The sequence below is a fragment of the Priapulus caudatus genome, unplaced genomic scaffold (genome assembly GCF_000485595.1).
Source record: "Priapulus caudatus unplaced genomic scaffold, Priapulus_caudatus-5.0.1 Scaffold23, whole genome shotgun sequence".
Lineage (NCBI taxonomy): Eukaryota > Metazoa > Priapulida > Priapulimorpha > Priapulimorphida > Priapulidae > Priapulus > Priapulus caudatus.
The window spans coordinates 401,405-419,377 of NW_014577084.1; the positions used below are offsets into that span (position 1 = coordinate 401,405).

The 17,973-nt window shown below is 42.6% G+C and overlaps 2 protein-coding genes and 1 long non-coding RNA gene across 4 annotated transcripts in view; 1 reads left to right on the plus strand and 2 right to left on the minus strand.

Annotated features, from left to right (window-relative positions):
• LOC106813560 (5'-nucleotidase domain-containing protein 1-like) overlaps positions 1–3,542 on the plus strand; it is a 45,687-nt gene extending 42,145 nt beyond the window's left edge. Inside the window, exons 7-8 of the mRNA XM_014817731.1 lie at positions 2,955–3,117; positions 3,311–3,542. Of these exons, the coding sequence (XP_014673217.1) occupies positions 2,955–3,117; positions 3,311–3,381 (234 nt within the window). The 3' untranslated portion in view covers positions 3,382–3,542. The remainder of the gene's footprint in view (positions 1–2,954; positions 3,118–3,310) is intronic.
• A 1,363-nt stretch (positions 3,543–4,905) lies between these two features.
• Positions 4,906–8,994, minus strand: LOC106813537. 2 transcript variants are annotated; one of them, XM_014817700.1, is made up of 6 exons: positions 8,430–8,994; positions 7,211–7,719; positions 6,718–6,879; positions 6,324–6,386; positions 6,140–6,186; positions 4,906–5,687 (listed from the first exon to the last, which is right to left on the minus strand). In XM_014817700.1, exons 1-6 carry the CDS (start codon positions 8,942–8,944, stop codon positions 5,550–5,552), a joined length of 1,434 nt encoding a protein of 477 aa, XP_014673186.1. In that variant the 5' UTR covers positions 8,945–8,994; the 3' UTR covers positions 4,906–5,549. The 2 variants fall into 2 exon arrangements, with proteins under 2 accessions (XP_014673186.1, XP_014673193.1); XM_014817707.1 differs by lacking the exon at positions 6,324–6,386.
• Positions 8,995–15,384: 6,390 nt separating this feature from the next.
• LOC106813312 overlaps positions 15,385–17,973 on the minus strand; it is a 26,299-nt gene continuing 23,710 nt past the window's right edge. The window contains exon 3 of the long non-coding RNA XR_001394453.1: positions 15,385–15,396. This is a non-coding gene — a long non-coding RNA (uncharacterized LOC106813312). The remainder of the gene's footprint in view (positions 15,397–17,973) is intronic.

Genomic DNA, 17,973 nt, shown 5'->3' on the forward strand with positions numbered 1-17,973 from the left:
GTGGGAGCTTCGGAGACTGAGGAGGTAGACACAAATTGAGGTGATGGGTTCGCATGCTGAAAGAGCGAAAACGAGTTGGGATGTCGAGCTGGGGGTCAAAGCGTCAAGGTCAAGAGGTGTAAAAGAAGGGGAACATTTCCTCCTTAACTTAAGGTATAGGGAGGAAATGCAGAATTGCGGCAAAATCTAAACGGCTCGACCTAGGCTCGTGATAGTCGGTGTATAGCATCATGGTAGGAAAAGCCATCACTGTGCCGAAATTGGAGGTCACAGGTCAAAGGTCAATGGGCACAGGGCAGATTTTAGAATTTTTCTGAGGACATGGTCTGACGGGAGCGATGAAAACTTTTTGTTTCGCAGGGGTGACCTAGGCATTTTTATACTCTTTTATGAAAGGACCATGAATGTACTTTCTGCTGACATGCGAAGAGTAAGTGTTCGGATAACCGTGTTGACCCTCAAGGGGGGGTTATAAACATGGATTTGTTTACTGTTAGAAAAGAATTTGACTGCCGGGTTTGCTAGTAGAATCAATACTATTAACAATGCCTGGAATGTATGAGGCTACAATGTCACAGTGAAATTTCAAAAAGCTAAATTTGTTGAAGAAGGTTTATGCTCCTTAAATCGTATAATTTCTATGGCATTCTGTTACTGTCAGTGTGTTACATGTAACGTATGCCACTGCAGTGGCCAACTGCCAGTGCATGTCGTGGTACGGTTTACCTGTGTAGTTTTTGCCTGCGATAGATTAGTTACAGGTGGCAGCTCTCTATTTCGCGCTGTAGGCTTGGCGTAAGTAATGAATGAGTGCTTACTATTCTGATCTTGCAAATAGTTGTTGCTACTCGTACGATGGGAGCTTCCATCTTTAATCTGAAGACACTTAAACGTAGCGCATCTCGTGGCAACTTTTCATAACAATCCAACGAACATTCCTTGAGAAGGTTCCTGATACCATCCCTGTGCCTTCCACTGATTTCGGCGTGTATGTGACATTTGGGACTAACAGGGTTTTACTAGAATCCCACGCACTCCACCACAGAGTCACCGCAGTTAGACGTTAGATGAGCGCTATCGCTCCGCGGCACTTGTCTTGAGAAATATGACAATATAAATGTAAAGATATTTATGTCGGCAGTCTAATGTCGGGGGACGAAGGTTAAACCGGGATGCAGAACCCAGATTTGATAATTGTCAAAAATAATTTTAAAAGTCAGAGTCTCTTCCGAATTGAGCCTTTTCTTGTTTCTCATAAATTATTTGGCTGATTTTATGTTAAAATCAACAATTTCCATTACCCAGATGTGATATTGAAAAATTTGAAAATGAACATGAATGCTGGAAATACTAATTAATTACTATTAATTGGTGCAATATATATATATATATATATATATATATATATATATAATCCGGTATATAATATATAATTTGTGACCCAAAACCCCTAGACAAAAACCTGGGCCCTCTTCCCCACTGTTGCTTCGCTTTTCCCACACTCGTGCCTGCTGCCTTGGGCACCCAGTTCTAAAAGGTACCTGATGTAATAAAAGGGGGGGGGGTGCACAAAGGTAAGGCTCACCTTATGCACCAGGTGCCCTAGCATCGACCCTTCTGGAACTATACCATTAACCGTTAATAGAAATAACATGTTGTAACTTTGGCATGGGTACACCACTATTATTAGGCCCAGGCAGATGTGATTTAAATGTGTATCTTGCCTATCACGAAGGTCAATCGCTGCAGTAACTTGAAGCAGTAATTTCACTGAAATGCACCAATTTGCATTCTCAGCATAAAGTGCATAGGGGCATGATAGGGAGCTCCCGGGTGAAACACCATCAGCAAACATTACCATAGCATCTTACGACATACTATTATAACATGTCCTCTGAATGCCCTGACTTTCCTGACAGTACTAAGATGGCTACTGCTTATTACTCACAGTTCATATATTCTGTGAAAACGCGCTCTTACGCTTAATTGGAGAGTTACGCACACCGTATATAGCGATCGATGGGCTCTTTGGCCACACGGGTAATAATTATACATAGCACCTTACATAGTTCCTTACATATTTGCACGTGCTGCCATCTGGCCAAGTAAATATTACCTATTGTTCCTACTCAATGTAAAGTTAGTAACCCATTTTAACACAATTTATATATAGTGAGCACGCGTTTACTACGTGCTGTCCAATTGGATTGTTTTATTTTTATGAGCTGTTTTGGTATGCCCGAAGAAAGTCTGCTTGGCAGTATGGCAGCAAATATAGTAGGTGGTAGTGGCTACAATTAGGTTTCTTACACCGCCTTGCTTGGAACCCACCAACTGTGATAATATTTAAAAAATTTATAGGAGCAATTTATTATTTTGTCAATTTACTAAGTATTATAAACAGGTTCATATGACTCCCGTTTGGTACACCTTAATATTAATTAAGAAATTAATCTTAATGTCTTTTAGTGTAGCTCATTCACTGTGTGACAGTTGTAAGTGTTCATCAAATTTGTGCGGCTTATTCCCAACCGCTTTTCAATAAGCTCTCAAGTTCACTCCTTTAGCATCTCTATTTATAAAGTACATCTGACAAAAATTGACAGTTCAAATTAGAAAAGACGTCTTAAGTGAAGCTGTTTACTCACCGTAGTGGATGCATTCAATAATTTTAGTTTTCTTAATCCTTAACTTGAACTAACATGGTAAAGACCAAGCCTCTTACGGCTAATCTATGAGCTATCAGTGTGCCGCTAAACCTTTGTTACAGCAAAAATTTTAATGATCTTTTAAGTGTGCATTTATGATTGCTTCTATACTCTGCCTTCATAAAGTAAATGTAACAAGGATTGCACAGCCCCCAGCAGACGCTGAATGTTGCCAGCAACAGCATAACTGCCTGATTCTCCATATATCCATTGTCTAATTATACAGTTTTTTTCATGTGACCACAGAGGCACATATCTCAGGAGGACAGGAACCTTCTTTCTTCCAAGCAATGGGGCTCCTTTTTTTATGACAACTGTCCAATCAGCGGCCAAGTAACAAACACGTTCTGGCATCAGGTTCTACGAGACAATACTCCTCTGGTCATTCCTCATATGGATACACTAACAGGTATGTGACAACAGGACCAGCACCCCTTCTAACATGATAAAAAAATTCTGTCTCAGTGTATCAATCAGTTTTCTTATTGATTGATTTCTGATTTGCACCTTGCAGCGATGTTTCAATGTTATGCTGAAGTGAAAGAAGTATACTCGTGTCACTTAGCATACACCCTCATGCACGCGATGTTTATATTTTTCAGCACTACCCTTAGACAGAGCGTACAATAGCTGCATATTCTTTCCAAAACCAGCCTTCAAGGATCTCCCCTGATGGCAAGCTGAGACAACGTATGTAGATAGCAGCCAATTAGAGGCAGACACACGATGGACGTAAAACACGCGACGAATTACTGTAGCCAGGGCCGTACGCAGCAGGGGGGCAGCAGGGGCAGTTGCCCCCCCCCCTAGAGATTTTCAGAGTATGCTTTTTAATGGGACAAATACTGTACACTTTTAGAAATAAAATAGAAATGTGACAAAAGGTTATCTTAAATCATCAAAGAAATATTACACTTTAAATAAAGAAATGTGAAATTGCGAAACTTTAGGGCACAGGGGGTATACCTGTGCAAGGGGGTAGGGAGGTATACCTGGCAAGGAGTATACCTGGCAAGGGGGTAGGGAGTACCTTTGCCCCCCTACAGAAAATTTCCTGCGTACGGCCTTGACTGTAGCTCATTCGGTCGTAGTTGCTGCTCACATGGATTTCACACCTGTGCTGTTAATCAACGAGTGAAGTGTTCTATTTCAAAGGTGATGCATCGGAAACTGCATAGGTACTCTGACGTCCAACAACTTTATCTGACATAGGTGCGACCAGTGTTATTATTCAAACCTGCTCACCCTTACCCCCGCGGCGCGTAAGCAAGCGCGATTAATATTTTTAGTTGTTTATTATTGTTGTTGTTACTGGTGTTTCGGTCTAACTGGATGTTGAGTGAGCACCTGTTACAAGTATATTATTACCAGTATCGTACGCAGGTGTTGAATTAAGCTGCTAGAGTACAGTGCTGTTTGTTTGCTGATTTTGAAAAATCAGAGCCCTTGTAAAAATGTATAAGTAAATGTATAAAGCAATGTTATTTTACATGATTATGAAGGCTAGAGTGTGTTGCTCGAGCTTTCACTGTTAGTTTATTCTAGGACTGTGTGAACCTTTGTGTTGTGATACATTGTTCAATTATGCTGCATCTATTTAGGTAACACCTCGAACCTATAGGTATTATTTCATACGAGGTATGCAGTGATTGTTTATTGTAGCTCTCATACATGCTTAAAAACAGGCAAGTTTTAATGGTGAATTTTTGTTGCACAAAATCATTAGTGTAATATTATTACCTATTGGTGTTCTTGTGCTTTTTTGTCAAACTCCTGCTTTTGTGCAGTTTTATTTGTCATCAGTTTATTAAATTATAAGGTGAGCGTTGAATACAATTCTGTCGTCTTTTTAGGTTATAAATGCGGGAAAAAGTTAATTCTATTGGAGGACAATCAAATGAGATATTTTATTAATGTAAAGTTATACAGCATTAACCAAATAATTGTATTTTTGCAAATATTAAAATTCTACTAATATTGGCTACCCACCCTACAATCACACGTCAACTTTCTCATTGTAGAGAATGTGATTGTTAATAAGTATAACCTTTGTCAATAAGTATAACCTTTTGTCAAGCCATTCCCACAACACGATATGTGCATTGCATGAATGTGATTTAGCAATGGACAGTGGAATATGAACCCTATCAATTGTACATAGACATCAATTACAATATCTAATATCAAAATAAATAAATGGAATTAAAATTTATTCTGATTACCAAGATGAATTAAATAGAACAACTTTACAAGACTTGGAAGTTCATATATAACAAATATCCTGGCTGTTATACTATTATACTTTACCAATACTTCTAGGGTGTTACTATAAAAAAATATTTACAAATACTCATGTTTTCTTCCAGGGTAAAGAATTAAGTCATGTCTAACAAGGTATAATTGATTATTTAATATTTAGTTTGTATACAAATAGCTGGCTTTTGAATGATATGTTTACTTGTTACTAAAACGGCTTGTTCTTAAGGAATCCTAGTAAAAAAACACCTGTGATGACCAAAAATGTGAACTGTTTGAATGCACATAATATAATTTAGAGAAAAATATCCGAAATGCAATTACATTTTTATGAAAGTGGCTCTGCCCAGTGAAACTATAAGCATGTTCTGGTACCCGACCGACACTAACAATTTCTAGTGACCCTGACATTTTAGCAACCTAAAAACTAATAAGAAGGATGGTCGACTTGGCACCACCCTCGTGTAGTTTGCAACACAATTATCTTATTGCATCTTTTTTTCTTAGCTCTTGTGACAGATGTTTTATACTGATCCTTGATCCAAATGTTGGCATTAGCAGACAAAATCAATTTGTGCCATCTGGTTAAGTTGCCTGGTGCTTCTGCTGTGCAGTTGTTGAGTGCCCCGATACTATCCTCCTGTGACGTGGGTTTCCATAACGTTGTCTTGCTGGACTGTTGCTGTGGCGATGTGATGACGGAGGGTGTGGTATAACAGGCACCTGTATATAGTAAGTGGTCAAATCATACATGAGTATTTAAAACAATCAAATTAAGTGAATTATATAGGCTTTGCACATACATTTGCATTAGTATAGCTAAATGTGATTTATGTTTGTAGTTGCAGAATATCTGATTGCTGCATGGGCATCATTCTAGGCACATGGTGTTACTAAAAAGAGGAATCGTGGGTCCATTCCCAATGTCCCATGTAAAAAATGTGGCATTACCAAGTTAAAACTTAAATAAAATCTTGATCCCCAGTTTTAAATCTTAAAATTCCGAATTTTACCATTTTAATTGGTATTTCCAGGTTTCCAGATAAATAGTTAAAATGGTGCAATACTACGTGCTAAAAAACCGTTACCATATTGGAACTGTAAGCAATAAATCACTTGGGGTAGTTATGTAACTATAAAATGGAGGAAGGGTGTTTGCATAATATTTCTTTTACCTTTTTCACGTTACTCTCTTGTACACTACTGTATTGCTTTTGAATATCTGAAATGTATGAAATAAGGCCACATATGGAAAGTACTTAAGTAATGGTTGTAATGTTATAAGTGATCATTATTGTAATCATAAACATTCATGTCTGCATTCTCTGTTTTCGACAGTAATAACTGCTTGTAACGTACATGCAAGTCTGTTGTCAAGACCCTCAATAGACTTTAGAATGTTGTTCTCCTGCACAGTCATATCTAAATAGAAATTAAACGATGCATAAAGACAGTGTTAAATGAATTACCAGCCGTCGTCATGGTAAACTAACCTTGTTAGTTTGGCAATTTCACGGTTAAACGAGTAGTTCGACAAAAGTATAAAAATGAGGAAAAATGTAATACTGTAGTGTAACAACAATGTAACTCGTAACTCGTGGCCTACTGTTATTGCAGTTACATCTTAACTCTAGTACAATCGAATAGACATGCATTTTGATTTCTGTCACCACTGAACATTGTAACTGATTCCGCTTCATCTCTGAGTGAAGGTGTCATTTCACAATTCGACACTGCAGAGAACACATCCTACCAATATCTGTACGTGCACTCCCTATTGCCGGGGCGCTTTTCTCCCTGCGTGTGCTAATGTTACCCTCCAGCTGTTTCTCCGTCAGGATGGAATCTTCACTCAGCATCTCTGCGGTCATGAATGCCTCCAGGCTGTCGTTGGGCTCCCCCGCCCCTTGCACGCCTGTTAGTAGTATCACAAGCTCGTAACTGTCGCACACTTGTTACTGTCACCAACTATCAAGCGTTGGTTACTAGCGGACAATGTTGCAGTCGTGTCAACTTTTAGCATACTCGTTATAATATAATATATATATATCATTAAATATATATATATAATATCAGGAGTGCATGATTAATAGAGAGATAATAGAATCTCTATTATTCACTCCTGATAACATATCGTCATAAGTAAATGTTAGGGTAGCCAATCGTAGTGTTTAGTTAAACGGCCACAGGGTTAATCCCACATCGACGCAAGCACCCAACATTTGTGACATGAGACTCTCACTTACTCATAGCAGTTTCTCCAGCTACAGGCCAGGCAAGCAGCGGTCCAGCAGTGATGGGATGCACGGGCAAAGGTATTGTAACAACGGGTGCAACGCGCAGTCGTGCCTCGTGTGTGGGCTTGCCATGCAGTGGTACCTCAGCCATGGGTCTGCCTTGCAGTGCTGCCTCAGCTCTAGGTTTGCTTTGCGGCGCTGCCTCGGCCATAGGTCTGCCTTGCAGCGCTGCCTCAGCCATAGGTCTGCCTTGCAGCGCTGCCTCAGCTGTGGGTCTGCCTTGCAGCGCTGCCTCAGCCATAGGTCTGCCTTGCAGCGCTGCCTCAGCTGTAGGTTTGCCTTGTGGCAATGCCTCAGCTGTGGGTCTGCCTTGCAGCGCTGCTTTAACTGTAGACCGGTTGGATGCTGTATCTTTGCTCTTGAACATTGGTGCGTAACCCGGTCTCACTGTTCTTGGCGAATTGACTCGAACAGACGTCCTATGGGTCTTTTCTCTCCGCGTCATTTTAGGTAATGTCCTGCATATTGCAATGTGATAAAAGTTTAAAATCGAAGGAAATGCACAAGCATTCAGTCGTATATTTATATAGTTCATAAGCAATGAAGGTGAGATAGCTTGGTCAACAATGTTTGTTGTTTTCACCCCATTATGAAATATATATGATGTATATATATATATATATATATATAAAGCAATATCAAATAAAGTGATATAAATTCATTGTTAAGTTCGTATTTATTTAGCTCTTTGCAATAAATATACATCAGGTAATTCAATCTTTTATATTCTAAATCTCTATACTGGTGACATAGCGGGATTTTTTGCCACCACCTTTATTCTACTGACTAGGTATATACATATATACGTATACATACAAACATACATGGGTGCTTACATGCATGCGCACGCACGCACGCACGCACGCACACACATACACACAGAGAGGCTGAGAGAGAGAGGGAGGGGGATAGAGGACAGAGACAGGCAGGCAAGCAGGCGGGCAGGCAGACAGGCAGGCAGGCACGCAGACAGACACACACACACACACACAGACACACAGACATGTAGACAGATAAACGAGGGTAGTGAGAGTAAAATAAAAAGATCAATGGACAGGAAGATGGACGGATGGGATAGATGTGGGCGGATGGATGGATAGATGTATAAACAGATGCACGAGTGTACATCACATTAGTTTACTCCACAATGCTAATGCATTATACGCACCCTATAGTGTGCTTATCCACTTGAGTCATCACTGTTGATGAACCGCTGCAACTGCCCAACTTTTGAGTATTCAACTCTTGCCAGTTAGTCAACAGTGATTTTCCTTCACTATTATGAGGCACTACGCTTGGTAGTGTCGTCACCGCAACAGGGGGTGTAGCCGAGAGGTGTTCCGTACTAACTTGACGAGCGTTTACAGCTTTTACCACGTCTAGCCTCTTCACACCACCGGCGTTTGCCCGCAGCGTAGCTGAGAATGCTTTACTGCACGTCGTGTTAGAGCCAGCCCCGTCGTCCTGTTCGCTTCTAGCCTCTGCGTTGTGCCGCTTTCTTGTCGTCTTGCAGCTGCTGCTGCTAGCGCCGCCGCTGCTCAGCCTGCGTGCCGCTCTGCCGCATGCGTGGCCCTCCTGACTCAAGCATTGCTTCACGTTTCGGCAGAGCACCTCTATTTCGTCTTCCGTCGGCGTCTTATCCGGGCTGTGCTGCGAACGAGCGGACGATGGAGGCTGCAGCATGTTATCGGGGCTGCACTGCGAGGACGAGACAGCCTGCGACGTTTGCGCGCGCGGCGGCTCGTCGAACGTGACCGTCTTCTTGCCGGCCGCCACCGCGGAGCTCGCTCTGCTCAGCCGGCCGCGCATCACCTCGATACTGTTGCGGTGCGCGATCGCCAGAGGGCGCCGCGGCGTGCTCGTCGCCGCCATCCGCGCGTCGAAGCTGGTGTCGGCCGCGTCTGCGCGGAAGGTCACCGCCGGCGCCGACGTCACTCTCTCTGGCCTCGCGTCTGCACGCTGCGGCTGCGCGGCTATGACCCTCGCTGGCTCGGCTGCCGTCGGCCTCAGCTGTGCTCTTGGAGAGTTTGCGATCGTTTGGCGATGTCTCTTGGGCTTTCGTGGGCTGCTTGCGGGTCGCCGTCTCAGTACGATTCCGGCGTACTTGCGTCCGTACGTGCTCTCGCGAGCCGCGTGTTTCGCCATCGTCGGTGACGCCCGACCAGCCACGAGGCTGTCGAGGCTGTCCAGGCTATCCACGCTTCCTCTTCGCTTTGCATCCAGCTTGCTTTGACGTTTCTTTCTGGCCGACTTAGCATCCCTGCGCACCATCGCCCTCGGCGGTACCTCGTGCGTGACGTTGTCTTGGAACAGCGACAACAGTCTGCTCTCTGAATTGCTGGCGGCCTGGATGTTTTGGCCTGGAGTCGATGCAGGCAAACGCGGCTGGTCTGTTCTAGCGGCAGCCGGGTCGATCAGGTCATGATGGCTCTCCTGATGCTGGTACTCCGATGCCTGCGGGACTGCCCCTGCTCCGTGGCGGTGCTGAAGCTGTGCATCTGCCTCCTCTCTCAGGAAACGTTGTTGGTGCTGTACGTCAGATCCGTGTGGTTTGGCCACATGCTGGTGCTGTGGGTGCTGTATATCAGAGCCGTGTGGTTTGGCCACATGCTGGTGCTGTGGGTGCTGTATATCAGAGCCGTGTGGTTTGGCCACATGCTGGTGCTGAGGGTGCTGTATATCAGAGCCGTGTGGTTTGGCCACATGCTGGTGCTGTGGGTGCTGTATATCGGATCCGTGTGGTTTGCCCGCTAGTTGGTGTTGGTGATTCTGTACATGTGCTTCATGTGGCGCCCTCGCACGGTGACGTTCGTCACCGATTAGATTATCCGTTGACGGCTTCTTTCTCGGTGACAAACTTTTGCTTTTCATTACATGTCCTCTCACTCGGGTACGCTGCTCAACCTGTGCTAAGGGCTCTCTTGTCCGGTTACCTGGTAAGGAGTCACTACTTGCTGCTTGAAGATAGCTAACACCACGACCTTCTTTAACAAACGTTGAAGATAGAACATCGGCGTCCATGGTGTCGGCAGCCGAGGCCATTTTCTTTTCTTTTGTATTTGTCGCATGTTTTGGAGCACCATGCTGCAGCCTGGTAGAGACTTTGGGTTGCAGCTGTTGTCTTCCTGAATGAGCTAATTCGGCTACCTCCTCTTGCAGGGCACAGCGTTTCTCTACAGGTAGTAGCACCTCACTTTGTCCTATAATAGACTGAACCTCATGACCGCCCATTACTTCTTTGTTTCTGTCATTTTTCCTGGCAACATTTTTATGCGCCTTCTCAACGCTGCCGTTGGGATGTTGATCGTTCATGTCTAACATCAGTGCGCACGTTGTCGCGCTGCTGGCTGTTGGTGATCTCTGCAGTTTCGACGACTCTGAGTGCAGCCTTGGCGTATTTTTGTACAGTCGCTCGAACACATCATCCACGTCGATGCACACGGTCCCATTTTCCTTGCAAGCGTGCCAAGCAGCCCTCTCTGCAGTCTCGTCACCCTCCTGCTCTCTCGCTTGCTTTCCCTCGTGCTCTCTGTGCTCATGCCTGAATAAGAGTTCGGCATCGCTCCGTGGTGTAGAGGTTTGCCGGCAAGCGATCCCACCAACTGCGTGATTCGCATGTTCGGTCGATTGTGTAGGCTTCAGCTTCTTGCTTAATCTGCGTCTCGCACGCTCACAACGCTTATCAGAGTTGATATTGCCATGTCTCTGCGTGGTTGTTGTCCCATGCTCCGACTGAATCTGTGAGTCTTCAGTGTTGCTATGCCTCTGCAATGCTGTTGTACCAGGTTGTGACTGCATTTGTGAGTCTCCAGCCTCATTAGATCTCTGTACAATCGCTTTCTCGTGCTGTGACTGTGTCCTTGACCCTTCACTGTCACTATGTCTCTGCAACGTTGTTTTCCCAGGCTGTGACTGTGTCCGTGACCCTTCACTGTCACTATGTCTCTGCAATTTTGTTTTCCCAGGCTGTGACTGTGTCCGTGACCCTTCACTGTCACTATGTCTCTGCAATGTTGTTTTTCTATGCTGTGACTGTGTCCGTGACCCTTCACTGTCACTATGTCTCTGCAATGTTGTTTTCCTATGCGGTGACTGTGTCCGTGACCCTTCACTGTCACTATGTTTCTGCAATGTTGTTTTTCTATGCTGTGACTGTGTCCGTGACCCTTCACTGTCACTATGTCTCTGCAATGTTGTTTTCCTATGCGGTGACTGTGTCCGTGACCCTTCACTGTCACTATGTCTCTGCAATGTTGTTTTTCTATGCTGTGACTGTGTCCGTGACCCTTCACTGCCCTTTAGACGTGGAGGGGTTGTTGTCTCTAAGTGACATTCCTGAAGGGAGACACTCCTGTCAAAGTTGCCCGTCACAACCTCTAGGTGGCGTTTTTCCTCACTGTGTGAGCGTTGAAGCATGCGGGCATCTGCTAGCAATGCAGAAGTTCTGGCCCTCCTCGTAGATTTGGCGGGAGCATTGTCCTCTTGGAGGTTCTCGTGGCTACCTCCACTGCTCGATATGACTTGTCTTGCTTTGCCCCTGTGTCTCTTCTTCTCTCTACGTTCTTTCCCATCCGGCTGCCATTTCTCGTCAAGTCCAGACACTTCCGAAGAGTGAGACTGTCCGCTGACTGTGCTTGTAACTTGTTCACCAGATACAGTGCTACTCGCTGGCTGTAACACATTGGGAAAGCCACCACCTGTCTGCTTTATTCCATCAATGCAGGCACTGTCATTGTTCTTATTCGAGTGCGTTTCCCCTGAAGCAAACTCCCATGTGACCTTGGAATCCTGGCATTGGTCGTGGGTTTCCTTTACGGCTGTCTTCTTTCCTTCTGAAAGGCCAACACATTTTTTCATTGATCTATCTAACTCTACAAATGTGAAGAGTATACGCATTTCATCCTTCTGCAATACTTTAGCATTTGTGTAGCTTGCAAATATACATGGTGTCTTAGTTAATTGCGGGAGCTTTCATCTCATTATAAAAAATTATATCAAGCCAGGAGTATGTGTGCTATAAGTGCAGCTCATAGGGTACATGTCCCCCAGGGTACTGCCGGAACGTACCCTGGTCACTATTTGATATGGTTAGGGTTAGGATTAGGGTTAGGGAGTAGGCGTAGGCTACTCCCTAGACTCGTTAGTGGAGTAGGCGAGGTACGGTCCGGCATATTAGATAGTACCAGGGTACGTTCCGGCAGTACCCCAGGGGACATAGACCCTCTCAGCATAAGTGCAGCATAACAATTAAAAAAATTATTCTATTTGGTCATATTGTTACATTATGAATGTAGATAGCATTGGTTGCTTCCATGCTCATACAAATACTCGTGTCTTGCAACATTGTCCGAAATTCTTTTCATAGTAACTAATACTAACTATACATAGTGCAGCAACTAGCAATGGAAATTTGTCAGCGACAACTCTCATTTACCCGATCACCATGACCTCTAGATGTGTTTAATATCTGCATGTACTTCTCACTTCTCATAGTGTCACCTCTCAACACACCACAGTTACAGTATACAGACCTCTCAGAGTTTCAAGCAACGCATATACATGTACAAGCTAATATTAGGACTAATGTAGATATACGTGCCTGTATGTCCTCGACCCCTGCTGTGTTTCTGGAGAGACTTATTTGAAGACAGCCCAAGCTGCTTGATCGGCTTTCTTAGAAATCGCTCGGCTGCATCTTGTATCCGACGCTTTCTCTCTTCGAGAATCACTTCTACGTTGCGTGCTTCTTCCCTTTCCTTCTGCTGCTCCACAACTTCAAGCTCCCTGTATGGGTAAAATAACAACAACAAACATTATAATATATAGAAGATATATGATGACAAATCTACAGCGCGAAGACTATATACTTTACCTTGACCTCGTTAATTTGTACTCATTCATATTGATTTCAATGGGGGAGAATAGATCGTACCATCATTACACGACACATTCAATGTATTATCGCTGTTGCTTTGCGCCAGCACATATGGCAGTGAGAAACGTTATAACTGCCGATGGGAATATATACCTGTATGTACAAAACCCTACAGGATTCTCTCTGAGTATAGCCGCTAGCGTTAATTAGTTAGGTAAGAGGCAGCCTATACCAATATTGGTGTGGCAAGCCGGAATCTCGACGACGCAGCGCTTGCAGTTACAATTAGGTGCACCTCCTGAGGATCAGTATTGATCGCTACAAATGTGGCAGAACAGGCTCACCTGCATGATGCGTGCTGCTGTACACCTACCTGAACTTGGTCATATATGCTACTCCTGTATGTGCCCCTAGGTATTATAGCGTATTGCGTTTGGCACATGGAAAACTACTTGGATAACCATATATGTGAGATAAATGATTCAAAAATCACATGTACTACACTCTTATTACTATACACGTCATTTTTCTTTGATTCATTAATTGACGCTTTCATTTCATAAATATCCTGCATTTATACGTCAAATTTATTGTTCCTAAAACAGTTTCATACACGTTGCTTTAGACACTGACAAACGGTCTCTAAATGTTGATCCATGTTTCTGATCATATATCTTCTTTGCACTGTTGCCATGGATATTTCTTCTTGGCCAATCGCTGCCATATCGTAAGAACGAGAAGGGAATGGAGAGAGAGAGACGGGGAGAGAACGAGAGTGAGAGAGAGAGAGAGCGAGAGACGGAGGAGAGAGTGGAGAGAGCTATGGTGCAATCTATAGAGAGAGATGTTGGAGAGAGGGAGAGAAGGGGTAAGAGGGAGGAGATAGGGAGACTTTGAGGGATGGATGAAGGGAGAGAAAAAGAGTGGGAAAGAGAGTCAGACATACAGAAGGAGAATGAGGGTGAGAAGGGGGGAGAGAGAAAGAGAGCGAGAATGGAGGGAGAGAGAGCGGAGGATAGAGAGAGAAACTGCATGTAGGGATGCGACAGCAAGAAAGCCTATGCGACAAATACAACAATGCAGTGAATAAATATATAACACCGTACCTCTGTCTACGCAGTGTGTCCCTGTGCATAGCCTGGTGTTTTAGTAAGTTGTTAGCCCGTTCCACGTTGTGTTTCACCATCAACTCACGTAGCTTGGCATCCACTAGCTCTCTTAGCTCCGCAGGTGATGCTATCTCACTGACCATCTTCCCATTCAGTATCTGGATCCGCATTAACTAGTTCATACAGACATGTTGTTAGTTTTCGCTTCAGCCATGTGTATGCAAAGGCATAGATAATGCTCACATTTCGTACCCCGTGCCTGCACACAGCCGTCTCCTAGAGTCAGATTGTAGAAATGCGCGCAACGTTGCAGATAGGTTTAGGTAGTTTGAGTACCACAAGTGCGGGTTATCGCGTATTACAATTATCATCACATAATGTAAAGACCACGTGAATATATTTATGTATATATATATATATGTGTGTGTGTGCGTATATATATATATATATATATATATATATATATATATATATATATATATATATATATCATATATACACATGTATATACATATTCAATGTAGGTACAGCCACGATATGAAACCTGCGTTAGCCTATCTAGCCTCTTGCAAATGATGTTTCAATCCCAGTGTGATATTACAATGCACTAGCCTCAGATCGTAATAATAGGACAAATCAATACCGCAATTCCTAGCTGCTTAGTGGCCGTAATTCAGGTTACTGTGTGTATGCACTTCAATTTTTATTATAAATATATATACTATAAATTAAAATCTTATCATTTAAACATTTATGATTCTAAACACTGTATATATGTAAAGTTAATTCCATACCACGCTACTAATATGGTATGAATTAACATGTTTTGCACAAGGCACATATACGTGTTCAACAAGTAATCAAATCAACAATACAAATTATCAAGATTTGAATTATGAATTTATGGTCAACAAATATGAAACACTTACACTGTGTTAGCAGCTCTGGTAAGTAATTACTTGTCTAGAACCTTCGGTACCTTCTCTCGTGCTCGCCTGTTTCCAACATCCACCTCAGATGCCTTCTGTCATCCCCGTTCCGCCCGCAACTATGAACCAGAAACCAGGACTGCGCATCCTTTGCACAGCTGCATATTTTACCTTTGTCCTAAGGCTATGCCTCCCATCTGCCACTGAAACCAGCTACTACGACTATACTATCATTGTATCACTACGCTTATTATTGATTGTGAATTAGGGTAGCAGTGATAACGCAGCCTCTCATCTTGCAGTGCTGCGCACATTTCATGCGCTTGTGCATGTCTACCAATGTTTCACATCCAAACGTAAACACGTGAGGTATATATTGAAATCTAGATATTTATATCACATTTTTTATGGTTTATATATTTCCCATTATTGCAAAGGGGAGCTGTCTGTTCTTCGTTCTAATTGTGCTGTATTTACAGGGACAGTGCTGAATGAACAGAATGAAAGGTTATTTGTATCCTCAGTAAACTCTCTATTAGTAACAGTATATTATAAAGTAGTTTTACCATGAAACATATTCGTAGAATATTTTATAGATATATTCTAAGTAATACTAACTCTTTAGTAGTGTACCTGAAAACTTAACTAGATGGCACGACTTAGTACGTTGTCATATATATATGTGATGAGCACAACCTTGAAAGTAGTGATATATACATTGCAAAGTTGAATATATAGGTATTCTAGTAATTATTATGTTAATTATTTTGTTATCAAAGACATCATGAGAAGATTAGATTTTAGGCAAAATTTCGGGTTCTGCAAATTATTATAGGAACACATTTTTGTGCATATCAAAATCTTTTTGTCATCAATCTGCTGTGTGGCCATTGACTGGGTACAGGGCATGGATTATATCAGGAGTGAATAATATAATCTCTATTATTCACTCCTGAGTATGTCATTATAAGTTAAACAGTGACGTCGTGTTTATGAGAATTAATAGTTATGTTACAGCCAGACAGGACTTTCTTGACAAGGTACTATGAGCTGATGTGGTGAGATCCACAATTGAATATGAAATTAAAGATCAAAATATCAAAACGGAAAGACTTTCTTATTAAGAATACACTCAAGGTTTAATGCGAAATTTCATTGATTTTTCATTTTCAGTATTATTCAATGGCTAACACCAGGTGCCACCTCTGTACACGCTTATTCTCCATGATATAATTTATATAAAGGTAAGGGAGAGCTCTATCAGAGGGTGTGGCTTGCTCACGTACGTGTGCAGTGAGCCGTGGCCTCAGACATTTACTGATGACATCAGAGACATGATACAACCAGCCTGTTCATGGTATTCGTTATGCCTGAATCTATTAGCCTCAAGATGATCGAGCCTGCATGATCGGGTCGCCCCCAAGCCAAGGTCGCAGACCGAGTGATAGTGATCACTGATGTGTTACTGAATGTGTATAGAGCATATATATGATATGTGTATATTATCAGATAAGTGTATAATACAGAATATAGATATAGAATATAGATCTATATAATATACACTCCTGATATTATGATTATATTCTCTGTGTGCCGTGACGGACTACTACTAGTACTACTGAGCAAGGTTTGCTACTGAGTAGTAGTAGTAGTAGTAGGCCTACTAGTAGTAGTAGTACTACTGCTCATAGTCATATAGGGTCTATGTCCCCCAGGGTACTGCCGGAACGTACCCTGGGTACGGTCCGGTATACCGGAACGTACCCTGGTAACTATCTGATATGGTTAAGGTTAGGGTTATGGAGTAGGCGTAGGCGACTCCCTAGACTTGTTAGTGGAGTAGGCGAGGTACGGTCCGGCATATTAGATAGTACCAGGGTACGTTCCGGCAGTACCCTGGCCTGGGGGACATAGTCATAGACCCTCAGTCTCAGCAGTAGCCAGTACTCAGTAGTAAGTAGTGACATAGCTCTAGTACTATAGCCCGCGTACAGTTGCAGCTGGCCAGCGGCAGTTAATGTAAGCGGGCTATAGTACTAGTACTACTAGAGCTAGTAGTGACAGTACTGTCAGTAGTCAGTACAGTAGTCAGTAGTGACTGTCAGTGTCAGTACTACTAGTACTACTATACTCGCTGCGACATTTTGATTTTTGTCTCGGTATGCATTAACTTACTTTTATACCGGTAAGGTGTATTTTCACCACTATTGTATGCTGGTTGAAAACAGAATTCAACAGCCTGGAGAAACATAACGAAGATGGAATCAACTCCGATTTGTGTGGATCGGTGAAAATTCATGTACGTCTGCAACCTGCGACAAACATCGGCTACAGCGCCATCTTGTGATAAAGTATGTTACAAATAAAATGTGCGCAATTTATAGGGGGTTACGGCAATTTGTGCCTATCATTATTCAAAAATTAATATATATACATATATATATATATATCATTCAATGCATTTTTGTATGCCAAGCATAATTTTATTAATGTCACAAGGAAATATATTTCAAGTAAACATAATATTTTTCTTATTTACATTAGAAGTTTATAAAACTTATAGGCCTACCTGGCGATCACCGCGTTTGCCCTTGTACATGACCACGCGCAATATTTCCACTCATAAATACACCACGTACTGTTCTAGTAATAACTGTTAAACTTGCAGCAAGGCTATGGCAATAACAAAAGATATTACAAACGCAGCCTGTTCAGGTATGCATGCACTATATATATATATATATGTGTGTGTGTGTGTGTGTGTGTGCGTGTGTGTGTGTGTGTGTGTGTGTGTGTGTG

What these genes read in the sequence shown, in the direction of transcription:
- LOC106813537 (XM_014817700.1), bottom strand. Translation starts at nt 8,944, where the DNA reads ATGCTGCAGCCTCCATCGTCCGCTCGTTCGCAGCACAGCCCGGATAAG. An exon ending in GTGGATAAGCACACTATAGG is followed by an intron (nt 7,720 to 8,429) that starts GTGCGTATAATG and finishes TGCAATATGCAG; the next exon opens with GACATTACCTAAAATGACGC. An exon ending in TCTTGACAACAGACTTGCAT is followed by an intron (nt 6,187 to 6,323) that starts GTACGTTACAAG and finishes CATACATTTCAG; the next exon opens with ATATTCAAAAGCAATACAGT.